Source organism: Solanum verrucosum, unplaced genomic scaffold (assembly GCF_900185275.1).
Source record: "Solanum verrucosum unplaced genomic scaffold, falcon-dt-bn FXZP01000283.1, whole genome shotgun sequence".
NCBI classification, from domain to species: Eukaryota; Viridiplantae; Streptophyta; class Magnoliopsida; order Solanales; family Solanaceae; genus Solanum; species Solanum verrucosum.
The window spans coordinates 109091-130243 of NW_026020415.1; the positions used below are offsets into that span (position 1 = coordinate 109091).

The following is a 21153-nucleotide window of genomic DNA, read 5'->3' on the forward strand; positions in this document are numbered from 1 at the left end:
TATACTATAAATCACTACTAATATCCAATATATTTATCAAACTATATAAGTGGGCCCCATCACCTTCCACTTAAATACTACATATTATATATTAATTACTATACTATAAATGACTTAAATACTCCATATTATCTATTACAATAATTAACAATTTTGACACTTTAAATTCTATCAATGCCATATAAATTAGGATAAAAAACCTAACATATAATATTTAAATATATTTAAAAATAATAGAAGTAATACTATACATTACAATAATTAACAACTTAATTATTTAAAACTTATATAAAAAAACTTAATTGACTCTCTAAATTCTATTGGTACTACATAAAATGGATTATATAATAAACATATATTGTTTGAAATTGACGAAAAAGAGACAATAAATTACAATAATTAATAAAAAAATAGTCCACTCCAAAAAATCTATCAATTAACAACATATATTGTTTGAAATTAACGAAAAAGAAACTATAAATTACAATAATTAACAAAATAAATCTCTCAACTCCAACAAATCTATCAATTAATGCCACATAAATTGGGACATGGCAAATAACATATATTATTAAAAAATTAGGTTCAAAATGTACTAAAAAATACAATAATTAACAACTTAATATATTAAAGAGACATATAAAAAAGAGTTAATATTTGAAATTCTGCATTTGCAACATAAATTAGAACAAAGAGAGTAATAAATATTATTTTCAAAATTATGTTAAAAAAAAGTACTACAAATCACAATAGCTAACAATTTAATTTTTTTTTTAAATCATATAAAATTTTCAATAACTTCTCAAATTCCATAATATGACATAAATTTTAAAAAAAGTGTTATAAATCATAATAAATAGTACAATATTTAAACTACTTTAAAAGAATTATAAATTGTAATAAATAATACAACAATTTAAATTACTTAAAATTTAACGACTTAATTTTTTTTTAAAAATGTATTAAAATTTTGGTTAATTGTCAAAACTTTACATGTGCCACATAAATTGGACATGGACAGTCACACATATTTTTTTAAAAAAAAATTACATTAAAAGTATTCTATCAATTAACAACATATATTGTTTGAAATTGACGAAAAAGAAACTATAAATTACAATAATTAACAAAATAAATCTCTCGACTCCAACAAATATATCAATTAATGCCACATAAATTGGGACATGACAAATAACATTTATTATTAAAAACTTAGGTTCAAAATGTACTATAAAATACAATAATTAACAACTTAATATGTTAAAGAGACATATAAAAAATGGTTAATATTTGAAATTCTGCTCGTGCCACATAAATTAGAACAAACAGAGTAATAAATATTATTTTCAAAATTATGTTAAAAAAAAGTACTACAAATCACAATAGCTAACAATTTAATTTTTTTTTAAAATCATATAAAAATTTCAATAACTTCTCAAATTCCATAATATGACATAAATTTTAAAAAAAGTGTTATAAATCATAATAAATAGTACAATATTTAAACTACTTTAAAAGAATTATAAATTGTAATAAATAATACAACAATTTAAATTACTTAAAATTTAACGACTTACTTTTTTTTTTTAAATGTATTAAAATTTTGGTTAATTGTCAAAACTTTACATCTGCCACATAAATTGGACATGGACAGTCACACATATTTTTTTTAAAAAAAATTACATTAAAAGTTCTATCAATTAACAACATATATTGTTTGAAATTGACGAAAAAGAAACTATAAATTACAATAATTAACAAAATAAATCTCTCGACTCCAACAAATCTATCAATTAATGCCACATAAATTGGGACATGACAAATAACATTTATTATTAAAAACTTAGGTTCAAAATGTACTATAAAATACAATAATTAACAACTTAATATGTTAAAGAGACATATAAAAAATGGTTAATATTTGAAATTCTGCTCGTGCCACATAAATTAGAACAAACAGAGTAATAAATATTGTTTTCAAAATTATGTAAAAAAAAAGTACTACAAATCACAATAGCTAACAATTTAAAATATTTTTAAAATCATATAAAAATTTCAATAACTTCTCAAATTCCATAATATAACACTTAAATACTACATATTATATATTAATTACTATACTATAAATGACTTAAATACTCCATATTATCTATTACAATAATTAACAATTATTTGACACTTTAAATTCTATCAATGCAATATAAATTAGGATAAAAAACCTAACATATAATATTTAAATATATTTAAAAATAATATAAGTAATACTATACATTACAATAATAAACAACTTAATTATTTAAAACTTATATAAAAAATTTAATTGACTCTCTAAATTCTATTGGTACCACATAAAATGAATTATATGATAAACATATATTGTTTGAAATTGACGAAAAAGAAACAATAAATTAAATAATTAATAAAAAAAATAGTCGACGAAATTGACGAAAAACAAATTATAAATTACAATAATTAACAAAATAAATCTCTCGACTCCAACAAATCTATCAATTAATGCCACATAAATTGGGATATGGCAAATAACATATATTATTAAAAAATTAGGTTCAAAATGTACTATAAAATACAATAATTAACAACTTAATATATTAAAGAGACATATAAATAAGGGTTAATATTTGAAATTCTGCATTTGCAACATAAATTAGAACAAATAAAGTAATAAATATTATTTTCTAAATTATGTTAAAAAAAAGTACTACAAATCACAATAGTTAACAATTTAAAATCATATAAAAATTTCAATAACTTCTCAAATTCCATAATATGACATAAATTTTTTAAAGCGTTATAAATCATAATAAATAGAACAATATTTAAACTACTTTAAAAGTATTATAAATTGTAATAAATAATACAACAATTTAAATTACTTAAAATTTAATGACTTAAAAATATTTTTTTAAATGTATTAAAATTTTGGTTAATTGTCAAAACTTTACATGTGCCACATAAATTGGGACATGGACAGTCACACATATTTTTTTAAAAAAATTATATTAAAAGTATTCTATCAATTAACAACATATATTGTTTGAAATTGACGAAAAAAAACTATAAATTACAATAATTAACAAAATAAATCTCTCGACTCCAACAAATCTATCAATTAGTGACACATAAATTGGGACATGGCAAATAACATATATTATTAAAAAATTAGGTTCAAAATGTACTATAAAATACAATAATTAACAACTTAATATATTAAAGAGACATATAAAAAATGGTTAATATTTGAAATTCTGCATGTGCCACATAAATTAGATCAAACAGAGTAATAAATATTATTTTCAAAATTATGTTAAAAAAAAGTACTACAAATCCCAATAACTAAAAATTTAAAATATTTTTAAAATCATATAAAAATTTCAATAACTTCTCAAATTCCATAATATGACATAAACTAAAATTAAAAAAATAATATATATTGGGCCCCGTACTGGCACGGAGTCCTATATATAGTAGAGAGGAAGAAAAACGTACGACAGACTAATTACTTTTTTCAGTATATAATAAAGCTTTTTGCAAAACAATACTCCATGCATATTGATGCTTCTTTGAAAATTTTAGTAGATAGAATCAAACAAGATTGAAAGTGCTTTATCTCTACGCCGAACGTGTTTGGTCTTATTCTCTTTTAGGAATACTAATAACTTAATGTTCGGTCACCTCAAAATTAATATATATTGCGTAACACTAATAATTGGGATGATTCGATTGAACATGATGCCTGATCGTGAATTAAGAAATAAAGTTACTCCTAATTTGAACATGATGTCTGATCCTGAATTAGGAAATAAAGTTACTCCTAATTTGATATAAGCTAACTTTAAATATGATAGTAATTTAAAAAATGAGTTTTAAAATTTATAATTTTTAAAACTTGAAAATTGTTTCAAGACATTCATTTTACTATTGATGATAAATTTATAAATTTTCAGAATCTAATTTGATATGATCTAAAATTTATGATCAAACACTAGCGTAAATGTCTTGGGGGTGATGTTGAAGTAACTAATTATTGTTTACATCATGGCATACTTATGTTTTTTAGGATGTCTGTGTTCATGTAACATCAATTAACAATTGTGTGTTACATTAGCAAGTGTTTAATTTCTTAAACTTAGTTTAAATTTGTGTTTAATCAAACATTAATTTTCTAATAATCATTCACTTGCATATCCCAATCCCACGAAAACATTACATAAAACATTTCCAAAATCACATAATCCTATTTTCACTTAATTAAAATTAACTTAAAAGCATGAATGAAATTAAGGATAAACATCAAGGCTTGCCAATAATTCTACCATCTGGATTCAACGCGCCACCACTCTGCCTCCCATCCACCGCAGCTGCAGCGGCGGCAGCTGCCACCGCTGGATGCTGCATTTGCTGTTGCATAACACCCGCCGGTGCAGTATAATACACCTGTCTCCCTACACTGTCATACCCAACTTGTGTATATGTTGGCTCTGGCGGCGCGTGTGGCCGCACCATCCCCATATTTTCCGTCGTGTAAGGTCCTCCCATCTTCTGCTGTTGAATTGTTGGTTGTGGTGGAACTCCGCCGTACACCGGCTGTTCCCGATAAACCTCCGGCATCACGCGCTGCATGCCGTAATAAGCCTGACCACCCATTTGGTTGGTCACCGGTCGCATAGCCGGAGTTTGATAAACTCCGGCGGGCGTTTGAACTATATATACAGGCTGTTGTTCAGTTTGCACTGCTGATGCAGGGTATGGTCCAGTAGTCATATGACGTTCCTGCCAAAAACTGGCTGAATTCGTCACCGGCACCGCTGTCTGTTGCTGCGGCGGAGCTTTTTGCTGATAGTATTCACCGGGATACACTCTCGGAATAGATTCCTCAATCTTCCTGTTATACATAGCTTGTTCTTGATTAGAAATGTGCTGCTGCAGCCTCTGCATTTCATGAATCTGTCTCTGATAATCCGCCGGCGAGATAACATTCTCTCCGATGATATGCCGGTCTTCCGATCCAGCATCGGAACCAGTAAAATCCTTAACAAAAACCTCCGGCACCGGCGGTGGTGGAGTTGGGTCTTGTAGCTTCACCGGTGGAGGTTGTTGTTGTTGTTGAACTTGCCCTTTATCCAACCCAAACAGAAAATCCGGATTATTCGCCGGCGCCGGCGCCGACGAAACAGCCGTCGGTGAATTCACATCCAAATTCTGCAACTGAACAGAATTCAAAGCATCAACAAACCACTGACTCTCAGTTTTGGAGTCAGTAGAACCAAAAGTACTGGTGGCCGGAGTACTCAACGGGAATAAAAACAACCGGAGCCTCGCCGGTTTAGCAGGACCCCTATAAAGACGATCATATTCAAGCATCATATGCTCTAAATCTTCATCATTAGTTACTGAAATCAAAGCATCAAGGTCTTCACCAGGTAATTGATACTTAAAGCAAACATCACAATCAGAAATCGACGAAAGCTTAGCAACAAGATTCGAAAATCTGATATTCCGATCAACAGAGAGAATTTTAGTTTCACCGGCGACATAAGCGAGCTGATTATCATGGGGTCTCGGTAGTATTTTACCACCATAACTGCACATGAATTTGACCTTGTAATTTGAATTTGAATTTGAAGAAGGTGGTTGATCATCCCATGAAGCGTTTTCGCAGTCGATTTCACGGGAACGTGGGGATGAATTAACAGAATCTGGGTATGAAGAATAAGAGTAGTTCTCCATGGATTGATTATTTTTGAGAATTTGAGGTTTTTCTTTGGTAGTGTTACAAAGAAATGGAGGAATTTAGAGAAGCCATGGGAAGTTGAAGAAGCAGAGTATTAAGGTAGAAAAACAGGGCAGGCAGAGAAATAAGAGAGGCTGGATTTTATTTTACTCAGTTGAAGAGTTCAGGTGGGTCCACGTGGTATTAGTATTTGTTGGAAAAAGAAGGTAGCCGTGGTCCGGTCTCGTGGCATTGATATCTTCGACTTAAAAGAAAATTTAAAGAATTAATTTTAAAATACAGTAAAAAAATTTATGTGTTAACAAATAGAGTCGTAATATATATTAGGTAGACGAAGATTTTATAAATAAACGTGCTTAGATATCTTGTGTAGTAGCATGACCTCGATATTTTTGTTTTGAAAGAAAGTTTTTATAGAAGTCAATTTAAAATATATTAAAAAAATTAATATGTTAACGAATCAAGTTATTATATATGTCAAGTGGACGAAGATTTTATGAACAAATACGCCTAGAAGCAATTCTTTGGCCTAAGCAATGTGTAGATATTTTTTGCTAATCATTGGGTAATAATTCAATAAGATATTCATACTCTTAATAGTTCACATATGAAACTCATTTATGTGGAATACTTTAAGGTCTGTTTGGAAAGTCACTTGGTAATTGAAATTGGTGTAATTACTAGGGTAGTAATTACCAGCCTAGTAATTACACTGTCTAGTAATTACACTGATCTGTTTGGTTGCCACAGTGTAATTACACTGTAATTACACATGTCCTGTTTGGAATAGTGTAATTACACATGTTCTGTTTGGATGCACAATTACAATCATAAAATTATAGTAAATTTTAAAAATAAAAATTAATTATTTAAAATTTATACTAGACAAATAAGAAACTTTATAAATGACATTAAATTAAATATTTAAGATATATATTATTTTTTGAAAATATATTAATTGATAAACATATTTTCTGTAAGTAATTTATGAAAAAATAATTGATTTATATTTTTTCAAATTAATATATTTCAATTGAATTGATCATAACAACTAAAAGTATGAAGTTTCTACGAACATCGTGAAATGCATGTTTGATAAAAAGAATAATATATAAATAAAATTTCACAAATTATTAAATGTTTGACAAAAATATAATCTATCAAGTCTAATTAAAAATCACGTGCAATGTAAATTCAATATTACTAAAACAAATGAAACTGAAAATATAACATAGGTTATAAATTCAAAACAAAAAATTTAACATAATACTCTTATAACAAATTTCAACATAGCAATAAATATGATTTATTTTTATTTTTTCTTAATAAAGAAAATGTAAGTCTATAACCTTACTTGACAATACATTCTATTTTAATTTAAAAATTAGAATACTAATAAAATTATGCTAATGAGAAAATAAGCATGGCATAAAGAAAAAGATAATACAAGAAAATTACATAGAATCACGTAAAGTAAGGTTGAGAACAAGAAGAAAATGAATATAATAATATTAAATATAAAATAAACTTTTGCAAATTTTTTAGAATAGTAAAAATAAAAAAAGAACTTAAAATAATAGAAGTAAAAAAAATAAAAACAAAAAAATAAAATAGAAATAAAAAAAAGAAATAAAAAAGTAATCAGGTGGTAATTACACCATGTAATTACCAGCAATTCACAGCCTCTACCTGTGAATTGTAGAGTGTAATCACCCCCTGCCAATTACACCAATTACCTGCTGACCAAGTAATTACATGTCCTTCCAAACATGACAAGACAGTGTAATTACACCAATTACACCAAATCCAATTACCAGGGTGTCCTTCCAAACAAGCCCTAAGTATATTTCTGATTGGGCGTGGACTGGAAAAAGTAGCAGCTAAAGGAAAGCTAAAAGGTATTGGCGAAGAAGTAATGGAGGATCTGATCTAGATTGAAAAAAGGGAAAGCTAAGCTAGCTAACGAAAGGGTTGGGATTCGCCTCGCCCTAGTACACCAACCAGGAAGAAAGATTTTACCCTTTAACTTAATAATAATACATTCAAATATAATTGTAGTGGAGTATGAGAATGACAAAATATACACATTTTATTATTATTTATGTAAAATAGAAAGATTGTTTATGATAGTAATATTTTATTAAGGAATTTTTTTGTACTTCTTTCAAATTTATTTATTTAAAAATAAAAAATAAAAAATAGGAGTGACAGCAAGTTGCACCATGCAAGACTATACAAGTTTGTTAAGGAAAGCAAAAAGGATTTTTGGCCAAACATGCCATTAATAACTCAATCGATTAACTATATAAAACACTTGCTTTGTTTGGGAGGATCAATTTCTAACCCTTTAATTTGTGAGTATCTTTTTATGTTTTCAATTTGTTTATCTTATTTATTTAAAAGTCTTTCTCTTCTTCATTTTTTATAATTTTTTAATTTTAACTTTTTAAATAACATATTTAAGACCATAAAATTAAAAAAATATTTTAATATATTCTTCGTATTTTTATAAAATCTTTTTAATTTTTTTTTTAAAATTTTTGTGTCAGATCAATCTCAGACAAATCAATTGAAATACAAAAAGCAATAGATTTAAAGAAATGGTACTATTAGATCTAACTTGAGCCTTCGACTTTTTAAGTTTTTGGAATTAAATTTTCGTTAGTACAATCACGAGGTGTTATTATTCAATCTAGACAAATAGTGGAATTAACCTAACATATAATTTTTTTAGCCTAACATATGCATTATTAGATTCGATTCCTTTTGTTTTCAAAGTTATCTACTTTAATAACCGTCATGCTACACTAAGAATCATTAAAGAAATATATCACAAAATTACTAATTCAAAGTTAGTCTAAGATACTCCATATTTATAACGTTACATTTAAGACAATTTTTTTTTTTGGAGTTTTCGAAAATTTTAATTAACTAAAAAGAATTAAATTGTAATTAATCTATGGTGGATTTTAGTAGGGTCATAGAGAAAACTAAAGTAATAGACAAATTGGAGCAAATGCAGCAGCAAATAAAAGGGACACTTGTCTTTTAATCTCTGGATATAATTTGATTATTTTCTTATTGATTGGATTTATACAAAGATAATTTATTTATCCTTGCAATAATAATTAATAATACTATAGAAAATAGAGGTTAGATACCAACAACAACGAAATACAACTAATTTCGTGTAATTTTACAGGTGAGTCTGAGGAGGATAAGATATATGTAATCTTATTTTTATTGAGATAAGAAAATTATTTTTGATTGACATTTGATAATTTTTATACTTTATTTAAATGTGAAGTTGATAATATGAGCAAGTTCAAGCAGAGTTAGATAATTTGGAAAATTCGGTAATGGATGATGATGATGATGGTGCCATATTGGATACACTATGCATTGTATTTTTCGTTTTCATGGTGGGACCTCATTGTGACTTATCAAAATGTTTCAATTGTGAGACTAATTATGAAGATGTTTCTTCCCCTTTTCTTTTTTTTATGACTAATTGGGTTAGGTTACAATTTTATTTTATTTTTTTATTAAAGAGGGTTAATATTATATATACATGTATATCCTTAATCAGGTACAGACATAGTAGATAGAAACGCGTTGCTACCATAGTTAGAAATTATAGCAAGATGATCAGAACGGGCTAACTTATTACAAGTAGCTAGTGTTATTATTTTACGCGTTGACAAATCCTTTTTATCGTCTTGTGATACTTTTTTTTAACGTAGTTTGGAGGGTTGTACAAAACTTGGGGTTGTCTGCTTCTTGTTAGTACAAATTTTTAAATATTAAAGCAGTTGGAAATTGGAAAAAAAGATTCAAAATATTCAAGGATAATGATGAGTACATTGAATTTGTTAATAAGGTTGAGACTAGACCTTATAAATTGGGAATTAATCAATTTACTGATTTGACAAATGAAAAATTCAGAGCTAGTCACAATGGATACAAAATGTTTCCTCATAAACAATCGTCAAAAATCACAACATTCAAGTACGAGAATCCTCTTTATTAAAAGCAGTTGCAAATCAACCTGTATCCAGGGCCGTATTTAGAAGGGGTACCGTGGGTTCACGTGAACCCATGCTCTCCTCTCTATATTATATATAATAGTGTTATATTTTTAAAAAATATTTAAATATAGATGTGTGAACCCACGTTTAAAATATCATATAATAATACAATAATGATTGAGTGCACCTCTCCCCAAGTGGCTATCGATTATACTTTTGATGTTTCAACTAATTTTTCTTTTGTTTTTTTTCCTTTAATCTTTCAAAATTTTCAAGTGCCTTACATTGGAAGGTCCTAAAAAACTTTGCACTAAATGATTTTTATATAATTAAATCAAATGTGTATATTAAAATTTAAAACTAATAGTATTATTATATTTTGAACCTATAATTTTTAAAATTTAATGGTTCATATTAAGAACCTAAAAGTCAAACTTATCAAATTTATATTTAAGATGCATTTTTTTGTATTCGTGCACCCATCTTGACGAATTCCTGGATACGCCTCTGCCTGTATCCGTTGCAATTGATGCTAGTGGTTCAAATTTTCAATTCTACTTTTACTGCAAAATGTGGAACTAAATTAGATCACGATATTACTACAAGGGGGTGATTTATCATATGGCCAACAACTAATAGTTATTATCATAAAAATTACGTTTTTTCTTGATTTCAATGTTTTTCAACAAAGAAAGGGACTTCCCTCTTTGCGTTGCTTTCTATTTAATTTATTTATGCAAGTTGGATGATTTGAATTGATTAGTATCAAAATGATGTCTTTATCAACGTCACTTGATCGATGAAATAATGCACCTTCAATTGCAATGAGTTTATAGGCGGACCTTAATATTATATTTTTAAAAAAGATCAAAAGGGATGTCAATTTGATTTATAATCTATGATATGTCTGATGCTTTAAGAGTTGGTTAACTAACACAACTAAGAATTGAACCTTGCTTAATTGCGTCCACATCAATCAAGTCCCCAAGAACATTTTATTTATATATTTGTGTGTAGTATATGCCTAGAAGATACACCATATTGAGGTACTTAATTAATTAGATACCTCCGGAATCAACTAGCCCGGAAAATAGGGATGGAAATGGATCGGGGCGGATGCGGGGCGGGATGAGTTTAAGGCTATGCGGGATGGTGCGGGTTTATTATGTTGGGTGGGGAGGGATGTGGGGCGGGTTGAAATGGGTTTTTTAGAAACTAATGTGGGATGGGGTGGGTTGCAAGTTTGCAACTTTTTTCGGGTTCAAACTTAATTTTAACTTTTTACATGTTATAAGAGTGATAGAACATTATCTATTAAGATATTTCTTTGAAGTTTCCAAGATATTCAATATAGTAAATGAAAATGGTTCAATCAAGGCTAATACAATTTCTTACATGCTTCCCAATTGACCTTTAAAAAATAAAATTTTAAGTCACTATCTATTAAATTAATATAACTTGATGAAAATATCAATTTATTTCTATGAATTTTATTTTTAGTATCAAACTTACCTACAAAAAGAAAATATTAAACAATTTATGCAGGGCGAATTTAAACTGGGCGGGTTAAAAATGAAAAAAAATGATTATGCAGGGAGAAGCGGGGCGGCTTAAAATTTTTGCGGGTTAAGCTCAACCCACCCCACCTTCGTTCCGCACCATCCCATTGCCATCCCTACCAGAAACTAGATGATGCTTAAGAGCACGACCTACACCAGGCCATTGGGCAAGTGACGAGCCCCGATGAGTAGGAAGGCATGATAGTCATAGTAAAAATTTGGGCGTAAGATTTCGGATAGTAGCAAATATTCAAATGAGAGTTGCACATTAAGCTAATTTCTCGCAAAGAAACAAGCTAGTTGATTGACTTGATAGATTTATTTTTCGTTTTTTGTTTGTGTATGATATAGGGGTCAAGGATTAGGAAATTATAAAAAAGGGGTTTGATTAAATTCGAATGTTTAGAATTTTCAACATTAAAATGATGAGCATCCTGAGCCACTTATTTTGTTTGCAAGTAGACAAATCTTCATCTAAAGATTAGACAGGAAAACGTACCAATGATATTATTGCTTTCAAGAAAGGGATGACTAACTTTCATTAAGATATAGTTGATTCCATATTTTCAATTAGTTGAATGAGAATATTATACGCAATCTTACCTTGCATGTACTACAGAGATTTTAAACAATTATTTTGAAAAGACTGATAAAATTCACATTGTTAACTAACATACAAAGGAATAGTTTTACATTGTTTCCGTCTGGAATGACTATAGTATGAAGGTTAAAAATGCAAAGAGTAAACGTACTAGATGAATCATAAAATGGACAGAGTACAAACCTCCACCAGACGGCAGCTGGAAACATAACTACCTGAAAGTCCGAAACCCCGGTAGTAATCAATCGTAAAAACATACTTATATTGTATGTGTATGAAATGTGATTCGGACAAATAATTGCTGCTAATTGTAAGGCATCGAAGCAGTTGCTTGTACCTTCAGACAACGAAATTTGCCTCGGTATACTTTCTTCAAGAATCTGTTAAAATTCGGAGTCAACCACAAAGTGCTCCAAATGAGATGATCTAAAACATAACTTTGAAAGAATCGTAAATGCAACCCAAACTCGAACATTTTTTATTGCCACTGCTTGGAATATCATCAGTTTGGCAATCCATCTGGAGTAGTACATGTAACGTCACTTGGCGCATCTTCTCCACTTGGATTTTTTCCTGGATAATCAGTTGCTGAAGAATCCGACCCTACCATGCTGCACGGTAGCAAATTCAGCAGCAATCAAAATATATGGTCATAGATTCGTTCAATAGGTTTTAGGGACACAAACCTTCTGTCAACAAGAACCATGGTTCGAAGTTCGCAGTTCTGAAATCTGCAAATGATATGAGAACAAAAAAAAGATTAAAGTGGTCACCACCTTTCAGTATAGTAATTCATCACAAGGAAAATGCTGAAACAATGTACTGTATCTATAAATGGAGAGGGTCAACTGCACACATAATTTTAACTGTCTGATCAAAATCTGAAATGACGGTTGAAACTTGAGCTATTATAAGGAAAATCAAAATCCCAGATGAAAAAATAGACACATCTTTTCACTTTTCTATTGAGCCAGATGAAACTCGAGTTATTTCAGAGAAAATCAGAAACCCCAAAGAAATATATTCATGTTTGTATTCTACTTCTCTTTACACATCCAAGAAAGAAAGTCACAGAAAAGGGTTAAGTGGGAGGAAATGATGCTGATCCATATAAATCTACAGGAAGGAAATGAAGATAACTGCGATAGTCAATAAGACAAAATTGACTAACAACCACATTCAATGACTTGCTACATGTCCTTGCGAGACAGAGGCATCAAATAGTAGAAAGATGGTCCTTTTATATCTGGATGCATAAGGCAGACCAGAGAGATAATCGTGAAGTCAAGTTCAGTTCTTATATGTACTTCCCTATATTTGTCATCTGTAGGCAATAGTAGTTTAGAGTTCCATCAGGCATCTATCATGTATTTGGGTTATTTGATGTTAGTTCAACAGTTGGAGTTAGAATGTGATCAAACCAATTTCCAGCATATTGGTGCACCATCGAGTTGAGAACTTACCGCCTACATATCTCACTCTTCACATCTGGATGACAATCATCACCAAATTTAGCGAGTGTATGAGTCAATAATCCACTATGTGTAACAATTGCAATCTCCTTCTCCTTTCGTGTCCACAACCTGTAGGTATCACAATAAATTAGTTAGGGGGATAATATGATGGCAAACAAGACATTGGAATCTGTTTCAGGAACCTTGATTTAACAGTAACACTTCTTGTAGATCAATTTTCCTAAAGCCTTACTCGAGAGAAAATTACTGTTATCTTATTCAAGAGAAACTCATTGATACTGGCGTAACCTATCAAACTATATGACATCAAGAAGCCAAAGAAAGGAGTTAACAGAGAAGTGAGCAACCAATAAATTCAAAGCAAGCTTGACCAGCATCAATAACTGGTTACAGAAAACCCTCTCAACTTTAACTGACCTAGGCATGATGTTACTGAATGTTGACAGCATTAGTGAAACTACTCCCAGGTAGTTGAATTACTGGACATACTGACTCCCTCTCTTCATTTTCTTGTTCACTTACATTTGTGATAAAACTCAAACATGGACACAAACATCTGAAGATCATTAGATCGATTTTGCATTCTTTCTGATACATCAGCACTTACCACTTGAAGAACTCTATTCCTCTGGAAGCAACATCTTCAATTTTCTCTCTAACATCAGCCTCCCAGAGAACATCATCATCAGATTCAATCTGGGAAAATCAAGGTGAACCTTGTTCAATGAGAAAACTCTCAAGTATGTTCCAGCAGGCAAATCATACCAAAAAACTAAAGCTAGCCTAAGTATTTTCCAATTTAATAGAACCAAAGTACTTGCCAAGGAAAAGTCAACTGCAGGAAATAGAGGCCTGTATTCGCTAATGCTTCTCCTCTTATCACACCAGTGAACTCCCTGCATTTCGCAACACATAAAACAAATAAACTTAGTGTATGCTAACATTAGAAAAGTGAGTTTCTACTATTCTTTTATAATAACCTCCGTTCGTCCCAATAATACCGAGCCTTAGCTTTTTGGTCCATCCCCATAAGAGCTGACCTCTTCCTTAAATGGAAAAGATTTCCCACTTTAACAATTCAAACTAATATAAGAAAATCACTTTGATCATTCTAAACTTTAGCTGACATCTTACCAACAAACTATTACACTTATAATCAAATTTCAAACCAGTAGTTAAAAGGCTTTCCACCTAATAGTATAACATTCTCCTCAAAATTCAGGCCAAATGGAACAGAGGTCAATGACTAAGTGGAACATAAGAGAAACAAGCCATTAGTTGTTGAAAGTAACCCAAGAGAATGACCATGTCACATCCTCACCAAATGCCAATCCATGTACCAATGGGCATTCACTTATTTCGCATCAATTACTTACTGGATAGACTTCAGGGAGTTCCTTTTCTGTACTTTAGTCATCACAAAACTAAGGGGTAAGCATGAATGAAATATGATTAACATATTAATCTGACTATTAACATCGTTGTTGAGTACACAAAATATTCTTCAATCCTGTTCTACTTAAGCAGGGACTTGTGCATCCTAACAAAGTTCTGGAGTATATACCAAATGAAAAGGATCACAAACATCAATGTGAGCAAAAGAAAAGAAGAAGATAAGTTGTCAACTGATGATACCAAGCTTATCAAGATGCTTTACAAGGAACTACACCCCTAAAAGAAAAGGCAGCACCAAGTCAATACAAGTTTTAAGTAACAATTAGCAAGACACCACAGAGGATTCTCACCCCAAGAGATAGCACAAAAGCTTCAAGTTGTTAAAATTATTTCACATAATTGATGTGCATTATTACAGATGAATTAACACTATGACAAAACTGCATAAAATTTTCCAAAATGCACAACAGAAACACGAGTTTTATCAATTCTTGGTGAAGCCTTTTATAAGAAAAGGCTTTCTAAACAATTTGGTATTTCTAGTCTCTAGACATATCAGATTTTTGTCAAGACCAAAGAACAGCATAAATACAGTCATTCTGCATCCCAAACTCCTGTACCTCCCAAAGAAACATTGGCATGCTAAAGAAAGAAAATAGAAGCAAAGGAGTTACTTTTTCCTGCCAATAAATGGTACTCCTGTTTGCAATCTCTAGGCACCAAAACAAAATTTTCAGATCTCGAAGAAAAAAGATTACATCCAAGATTACAAACAGTGTATGCAAAACTAAAAGAGAGAGACCAAAAAATAAATCAGGTCTTGACAAAGAGGAAGTACACAAACATAAATCAACATGAGAGAAGGAAAACAATCATGGAAGGGAGGTAAATTTTAGGAGGAAACACTCGTGAAATAATTAGATTCATTCATCTGCATGAAACAAAAGATAGAGGAAACAAATATAAAGACAGGAAAAGGATAAAGAAGATTGATAGTCTTATGTGAGGTAATTTTAGGATGACATTACCAAGTGTTCACGACAACCCTCCACTGCAATGAAGGGAGGGCAATTTGAACTTGAAATTGCTGGATGGTTACTGTCTCCTGCATCTGTTACCATGAGTGGAGGAACATCTATTCCATCTGTGGAATCTTCTCCACCAAAAACTCCAACGGCTGTTTGCATACACCTACAATGCAAGACCACCAAAGTTGTAGGTTCCAAAATAAATAATTGCAGCTATCAAATCCAGAATAGATAGGGAAAGCATGATCTACGTAGTCACACACATGCAGACCTCTTAAAATAAAAGGACCTGCTACCTTCGACAGTGCTGAAGAACCCCAACTACTCCGTCTCACAGAAATGTGATCACTTAAAGCTAGCTCATGAAGGGAGGACTTCTCATGTAAGCCAAATAACCCAGTGTAAAGATATGGTACATGGGCCTAATTGAACCCTAAAAGTTAGCTCATGAAGGGAGAACTGCCTAATTCCATATAAGCAGAACACCAATCCATTCCCCAACCAATATGGGACTCTAACCCACTCTAACACCCCCCCCCCCCCCCCTCATGCTCAGGTCCAACTGCAGCGTGGACCGAAATATGAACTTGACCCTAATACTAAGTAAAAATATGACGCCTGGGCCTAATCCAACCCCAAAAGTTAGCTCATGAAGGAAGGATTGCCCAAGTCCATATAAGCAGACCATTGGTCTATTACCCAACCAATGTGGACTCTAACCCACTCTAATACCGACAAACAACCAAGCTTTGGTCTCACTAAGCTCAAGACATATGATATCATTATGTTAAGATCAATAAAAGAATGATTATTCAAGAAATTCAGTGCTTCTTTAAACATCCATCACCAGAGCCATTTAAAAAGCATAAGATTGTGCACATGTTCCACAAAAGGAGATGAAACTTTCATAATAAATGAGAAGAAAAACAAAGATGTCACAGACAATCGATACCAAGATATAAAACATAGTGTGTACCTCAATAGAGGAGAAGTTATAACTAGTTCCACCTTCTTAGAAATTCCTGATGTTTGAACATGTTTCCGTAGATTGTCTACCTGAAACATTACCAAATGAGATTTTCGAAACCACAAAATCTAAGTTCTGTAATGGCAGAAAAAATGTTAAAAGTGACTGGTATTATTCTTATGCATGAAGATAATCAATTAGATCATTGCAGTCAGACTCTATGGATAACACTTCTAAGATAAAAATTCATAAGCTAACATGAAAGACAAATACTACTAGACAGTTTCTGTTAGCAATTGGACATAAAGGTAGAGCCATGTCTAACTACTTATCACCTGCTGCCATCCAAGAGGAGTAAGGTGTGCATCGAAAAGGTGTTGAGATAGGTAGGCACTGTGGTCCTTTTCTCCTTCCACATTGTGAATCCCCTGAGCATGCCTCACCTACATATTAGAGTCAATATAGTCCAAAACTATTATCAGAAAGCAAGTTATATAACCAAAAATCTTAACTCGGAAGGATCAAAATGATTCTTTGACTATTTTTACAGCAAATTTGCACAATTAGCTAAGGCAGGAAAGACCAGTGACAAACCAGGTGTATAGTTTTGCAACGGTGTAAAGGATACACACTTTGACCTCCAGAGACGTCCATACCTGCATGTTCAAGCATGATCGACTATTACTAATATTGCAATAGCACACACTAAGACCGAGTGATAAAAATAACTACCAAAAGAACAACATCTACATGTTTCAGATAAATTAATATGAAGGACCTAATATCCCAAAAGAAGAGTACAGAAAGGTGTGGCATTCCTCTGTGAAGTAAAGTCTATAACTCTATATCAAATAAAAGACAGTGAAACAGGAGACAAAGGGAAGGATCAACAATTTCCCCAAATAATGATAAGATTTCAGAGTGATATATGTGATAATGTGAAAGCAAGCATTTCTAAAGCAACACTGCTATTCTGTTAATCCAAAGCAAAAGAACATATCATAAGGAACCACAAGTAAACTTTACAAATCTCAAAAATGAGACATAAATAGTAACCACCACTTCGTGAGATGAAAGAGAAATGGCTGTAGCAACTTAAATTTTCTCTGCACTCTTTTGCCAATATGAAACATCGGCAACATATAGAGGAGTATTTGATGTATGCTATTTCTTTTTGAATTGTTTTCCTATGAGGAGAACAGACTGTCAAACCCGGTTCATGGAACAAATCATATACAACTTATGCCATGAAATTCATTTGCAACATATGAGTATATAACAGTCATGACGCAAGTAGCGGGTACAAAATCTTACTTTTACTCATTCACGTAGCTGAGGCATATGAGCCATTAAGAGACTTGTTCTAGATCATTAATACATTTATGTAAGGCAATGGAAGTGTCCAATTATTCTTGGACGGAATCTTTTCATCCTCCAAAATTAATACAGTAATATTTTATCAAAATACAACAAGTTTGACTTTTTTCTTTCCTCACCTGAAGGCCTATAAGTTGCTTTTACACTGCACGGAATATGATGAAACTGCATTTAGTCACTACAAGATAAAGAAGTTACTAGTTGGGGCAAGTTGAAGTAATCATGGACCAGGATTAATGCAAACCTAAAACAAGGGTATCAATTCAAACAGTATAAAAGTCAAGGTAAACATGTAATTCTCATGAATCAACAGAAGCCACTGACACTGTATTAACAAAGGGACCAATTTTAAGGATTACTACATAAGTTACAAGCAAGAAATAATAATGAAGAAATGACTGAGCCTTCCGAATGAGAAAGAAGAAAAGTAGTCAGCCAAACTAGTCGGGATATTTCATTTAGACACTCGAACTAAGTCATGTTCCAATTGAATTCCTCAACTCCCAATAAAGGAGTTCCAATTAGACACTTTCGATTCAAATTTTGAATTTTTTTGCGCGCTTTCATCCATTTATTAAATAATTAAGTGAATCATATAAAATACGTCATCTTCTTTAATTATACACATCAACTTCACGTATAAAATGTCATAGATTTTACGGCTTAGTGAAGGGAATATGTATAATTAACGGAAATGACATATTTTATGTGGTTAACTTAACTAACTAATCGACAAATGAGATCACATGTAAAAAAAAAAAAAAATTAAACTAAAAAAGTGTCATAGTTGAAACACTTTATTAGGAGTTGGAAGTGTTCAACTAAAAACATGATTTAGATCAAGTGTCTAAATGAAATATTCTAACAAGTTTAAGTAGTTGGTTATGTATTAAGCCTAAGTTTAATTGGAACGAACCTTTCCATTATGAAACTACAAGCCACAAAAAAAAAGCTCAAATGTGTGATCTCAAAAAGTGCAGATATAGATAACAAAGACGTCGAAATGGAATCAGAGCAGCTTTTCTATCAAACAGTCAAAAGGCAAAAACGCTATATTTTCAATTTTTTTTAAAAACGCACTTTTTTTTTAACAATCAAATGATAAATACATTCCGGAGATACGACTTTTGTTTTCTTTTATAACTTCCTAGATACTGATCTATTCATCGGCTTTTTGACATCAAAAACACAAAATATTCAAACTGAGAAAAACAATTTTAAACTTTAGCAATTGAGCTAAAAAAAAACAACAAATGTGAGTTTATTCAAAGAGTTGATAACCAGAATACTGTAGTTCTCAAAACTCGATCTCAAAAAAGTTGTCAGAAAACATCGAAAATGCAAACAGAAAACAAATAATCACAACAACATCGCATTTTATTATGCAATAGTAATAGCCAGAGACGATTTTTTCAGAATTCAAACAAAAAAAATCTCATCTAACAACATATATGAAAAATTAACAGAAAATAAGAGGTATAGTTTGCTCCGGTGAGATCAAATCAACAATATAACTGTAAATCAGAGGAAGAAAGAGATAATAAATTTACCGGAGGGACGATGAAGATAAACGGAGAACGGAAGAGATGAAAGATGAGGTCACGTGAGAAAAATGGAGTCCAATTAAATGGGTGCCTGTAAGAAAATCCCTCAACCTTTATTTAACGAATTACGTTGCTGATTGACCCGCTTCTACGGACGGTTTGACGATATTGGACGGTGATTTAATAACCCCATTTTCTACGCTACGTAATCACATAAACTTAGGAATTGATCGGTAGACTGTATAAGAATAATATTAAATATAAAAAAAAATCTGTATTTATATTAATAAAGAGAGGGTTTGAAAATATTACTCTGTTTCAAATAAGATTATAAGATTAAAGGATATTTTTATATATTTGTCAAGTCAAATTTGGTCTTTCTTAGCTTTTTCAAACGGATGGAGTACTATTTTTGATCCAGTGAATTGTTGAGACATTTTTGATAATATAAAATAAGTGAATTTATCAAATTCAAGAGAATTTGTTGAGATTTTTTTTTCTTCATATTAACTGTTCTTTTACATGAGTTTTAACTACTTTATATTTTTTAGGGGAGTAATTAATATATAAAAAAAAAAATTAACTGACATTTGTGTTCTCTAACATTGAATGTGCACAAGTAGACATTTAAACTTATATAAAATTGAACAAGTTGACACGTTTGTCCTATGTGGCATAATACACATAGGACGTCATGTAGAACTGTAAATTGACATGTAAAATGTGTGTGACTACTAATTCAATTATATATAAGTTAAAGTGTTTACTTATACACACTCAAAATTAAAGAGTATAAGTATCAACTGAGGTCGAGATAAAGAGCATTTTTATGTATTACGCATTTGAAAATAGTAAAAAAGACAACAATAGAAGTAGCATCTAATTTTTGTTATTAAATATATTTTTTTTCTTAAAAGATATATATCATATTCTAACAATTCAATTAATATGAATTAGAAAAAAAAGTATATTATATGTCGTTAGTCATATAAGTACTTCAAAAGGCATTTAAAATGGTCTTAAGATTGATTACTCCATTGAAAAATTTGGATGAACTCAATTTCACTAGTTACCGAGATCAAAATCCAGAAATTTTGTCATTGGATAAAAACATAATCGTGCACAATATTTAGTTATTTACATTCAATATAACTTATCATGATTGAATGATTTACAAAGAGAAAATATATGTTAATTAAATTATAATTATGTAAAATAACTCTATATTCAAATGCCTAGTAGTATATATTGTCTAGACCTCCTAAAAACTATTAAAAGGTCTAAATGTTGGTTACTAATGTCAAATAACATAAAAAGATTATTTTCTACTCAATACACGCATTTGTTATGAAGTAAGAATAGAAATAATGAATTTTTTTAATGAATAAAATATAATATTTAGAATAATAAAATTTGGCTCAAATTTT

The 21153-nt window shown here is 30.6% G+C and overlaps 2 protein-coding genes across 4 annotated transcripts; both read right to left on the reverse strand.

The window, feature by feature from the left end:
- Window positions 1–4179: 4179 nt before the first annotated feature.
- LOC125840785 (uncharacterized) lies at window positions 4180–5867 on the reverse strand. Its single transcript, XM_049519755.1, has one exon. The coding sequence runs from the start codon at window positions 5746–5748 to the stop codon at window positions 4312–4314; it is 1437 nt and encodes a 478-aa protein (XP_049375712.1). The 5' UTR covers window positions 5749–5867; the 3' UTR covers window positions 4180–4311.
- Window positions 5868–12267: 6400 nt separating this feature from the next.
- LOC125840789 (phosphoglycerate mutase-like protein 1) lies at window positions 12268–19870 on the reverse strand. Of its 3 annotated transcripts, none has more exons than XM_049519759.1 (11): window positions 19733–19826; window positions 18302–18360; window positions 17400–17461; window positions 17141–17248; window positions 16815–16894; window positions 15839–16001; window positions 14237–14311; window positions 14023–14111; window positions 13404–13523; window positions 12627–12671; window positions 12268–12551 (listed from the first exon to the last, which is right to left on the reverse strand). In XM_049519759.1, exons 2-11 carry the CDS (start codon window positions 18351–18353, stop codon window positions 12443–12445), a joined length of 903 nt encoding a protein of 300 aa, XP_049375716.1. In that variant the 5' UTR covers window positions 18354–18360; window positions 19733–19826; the 3' UTR covers window positions 12268–12442. The 3 variants fall into 3 exon arrangements, with proteins under 3 accessions (XP_049375716.1, XP_049375717.1, XP_049375718.1); XM_049519760.1 differs by having other exon boundaries at window positions 18302–18327; window positions 19733–19809; XM_049519761.1 differs by lacking the exon at window positions 18302–18360 and having other exon boundaries at window positions 19733–19870.
- Window positions 19871–21153: the final 1283 nt, after the last annotated feature.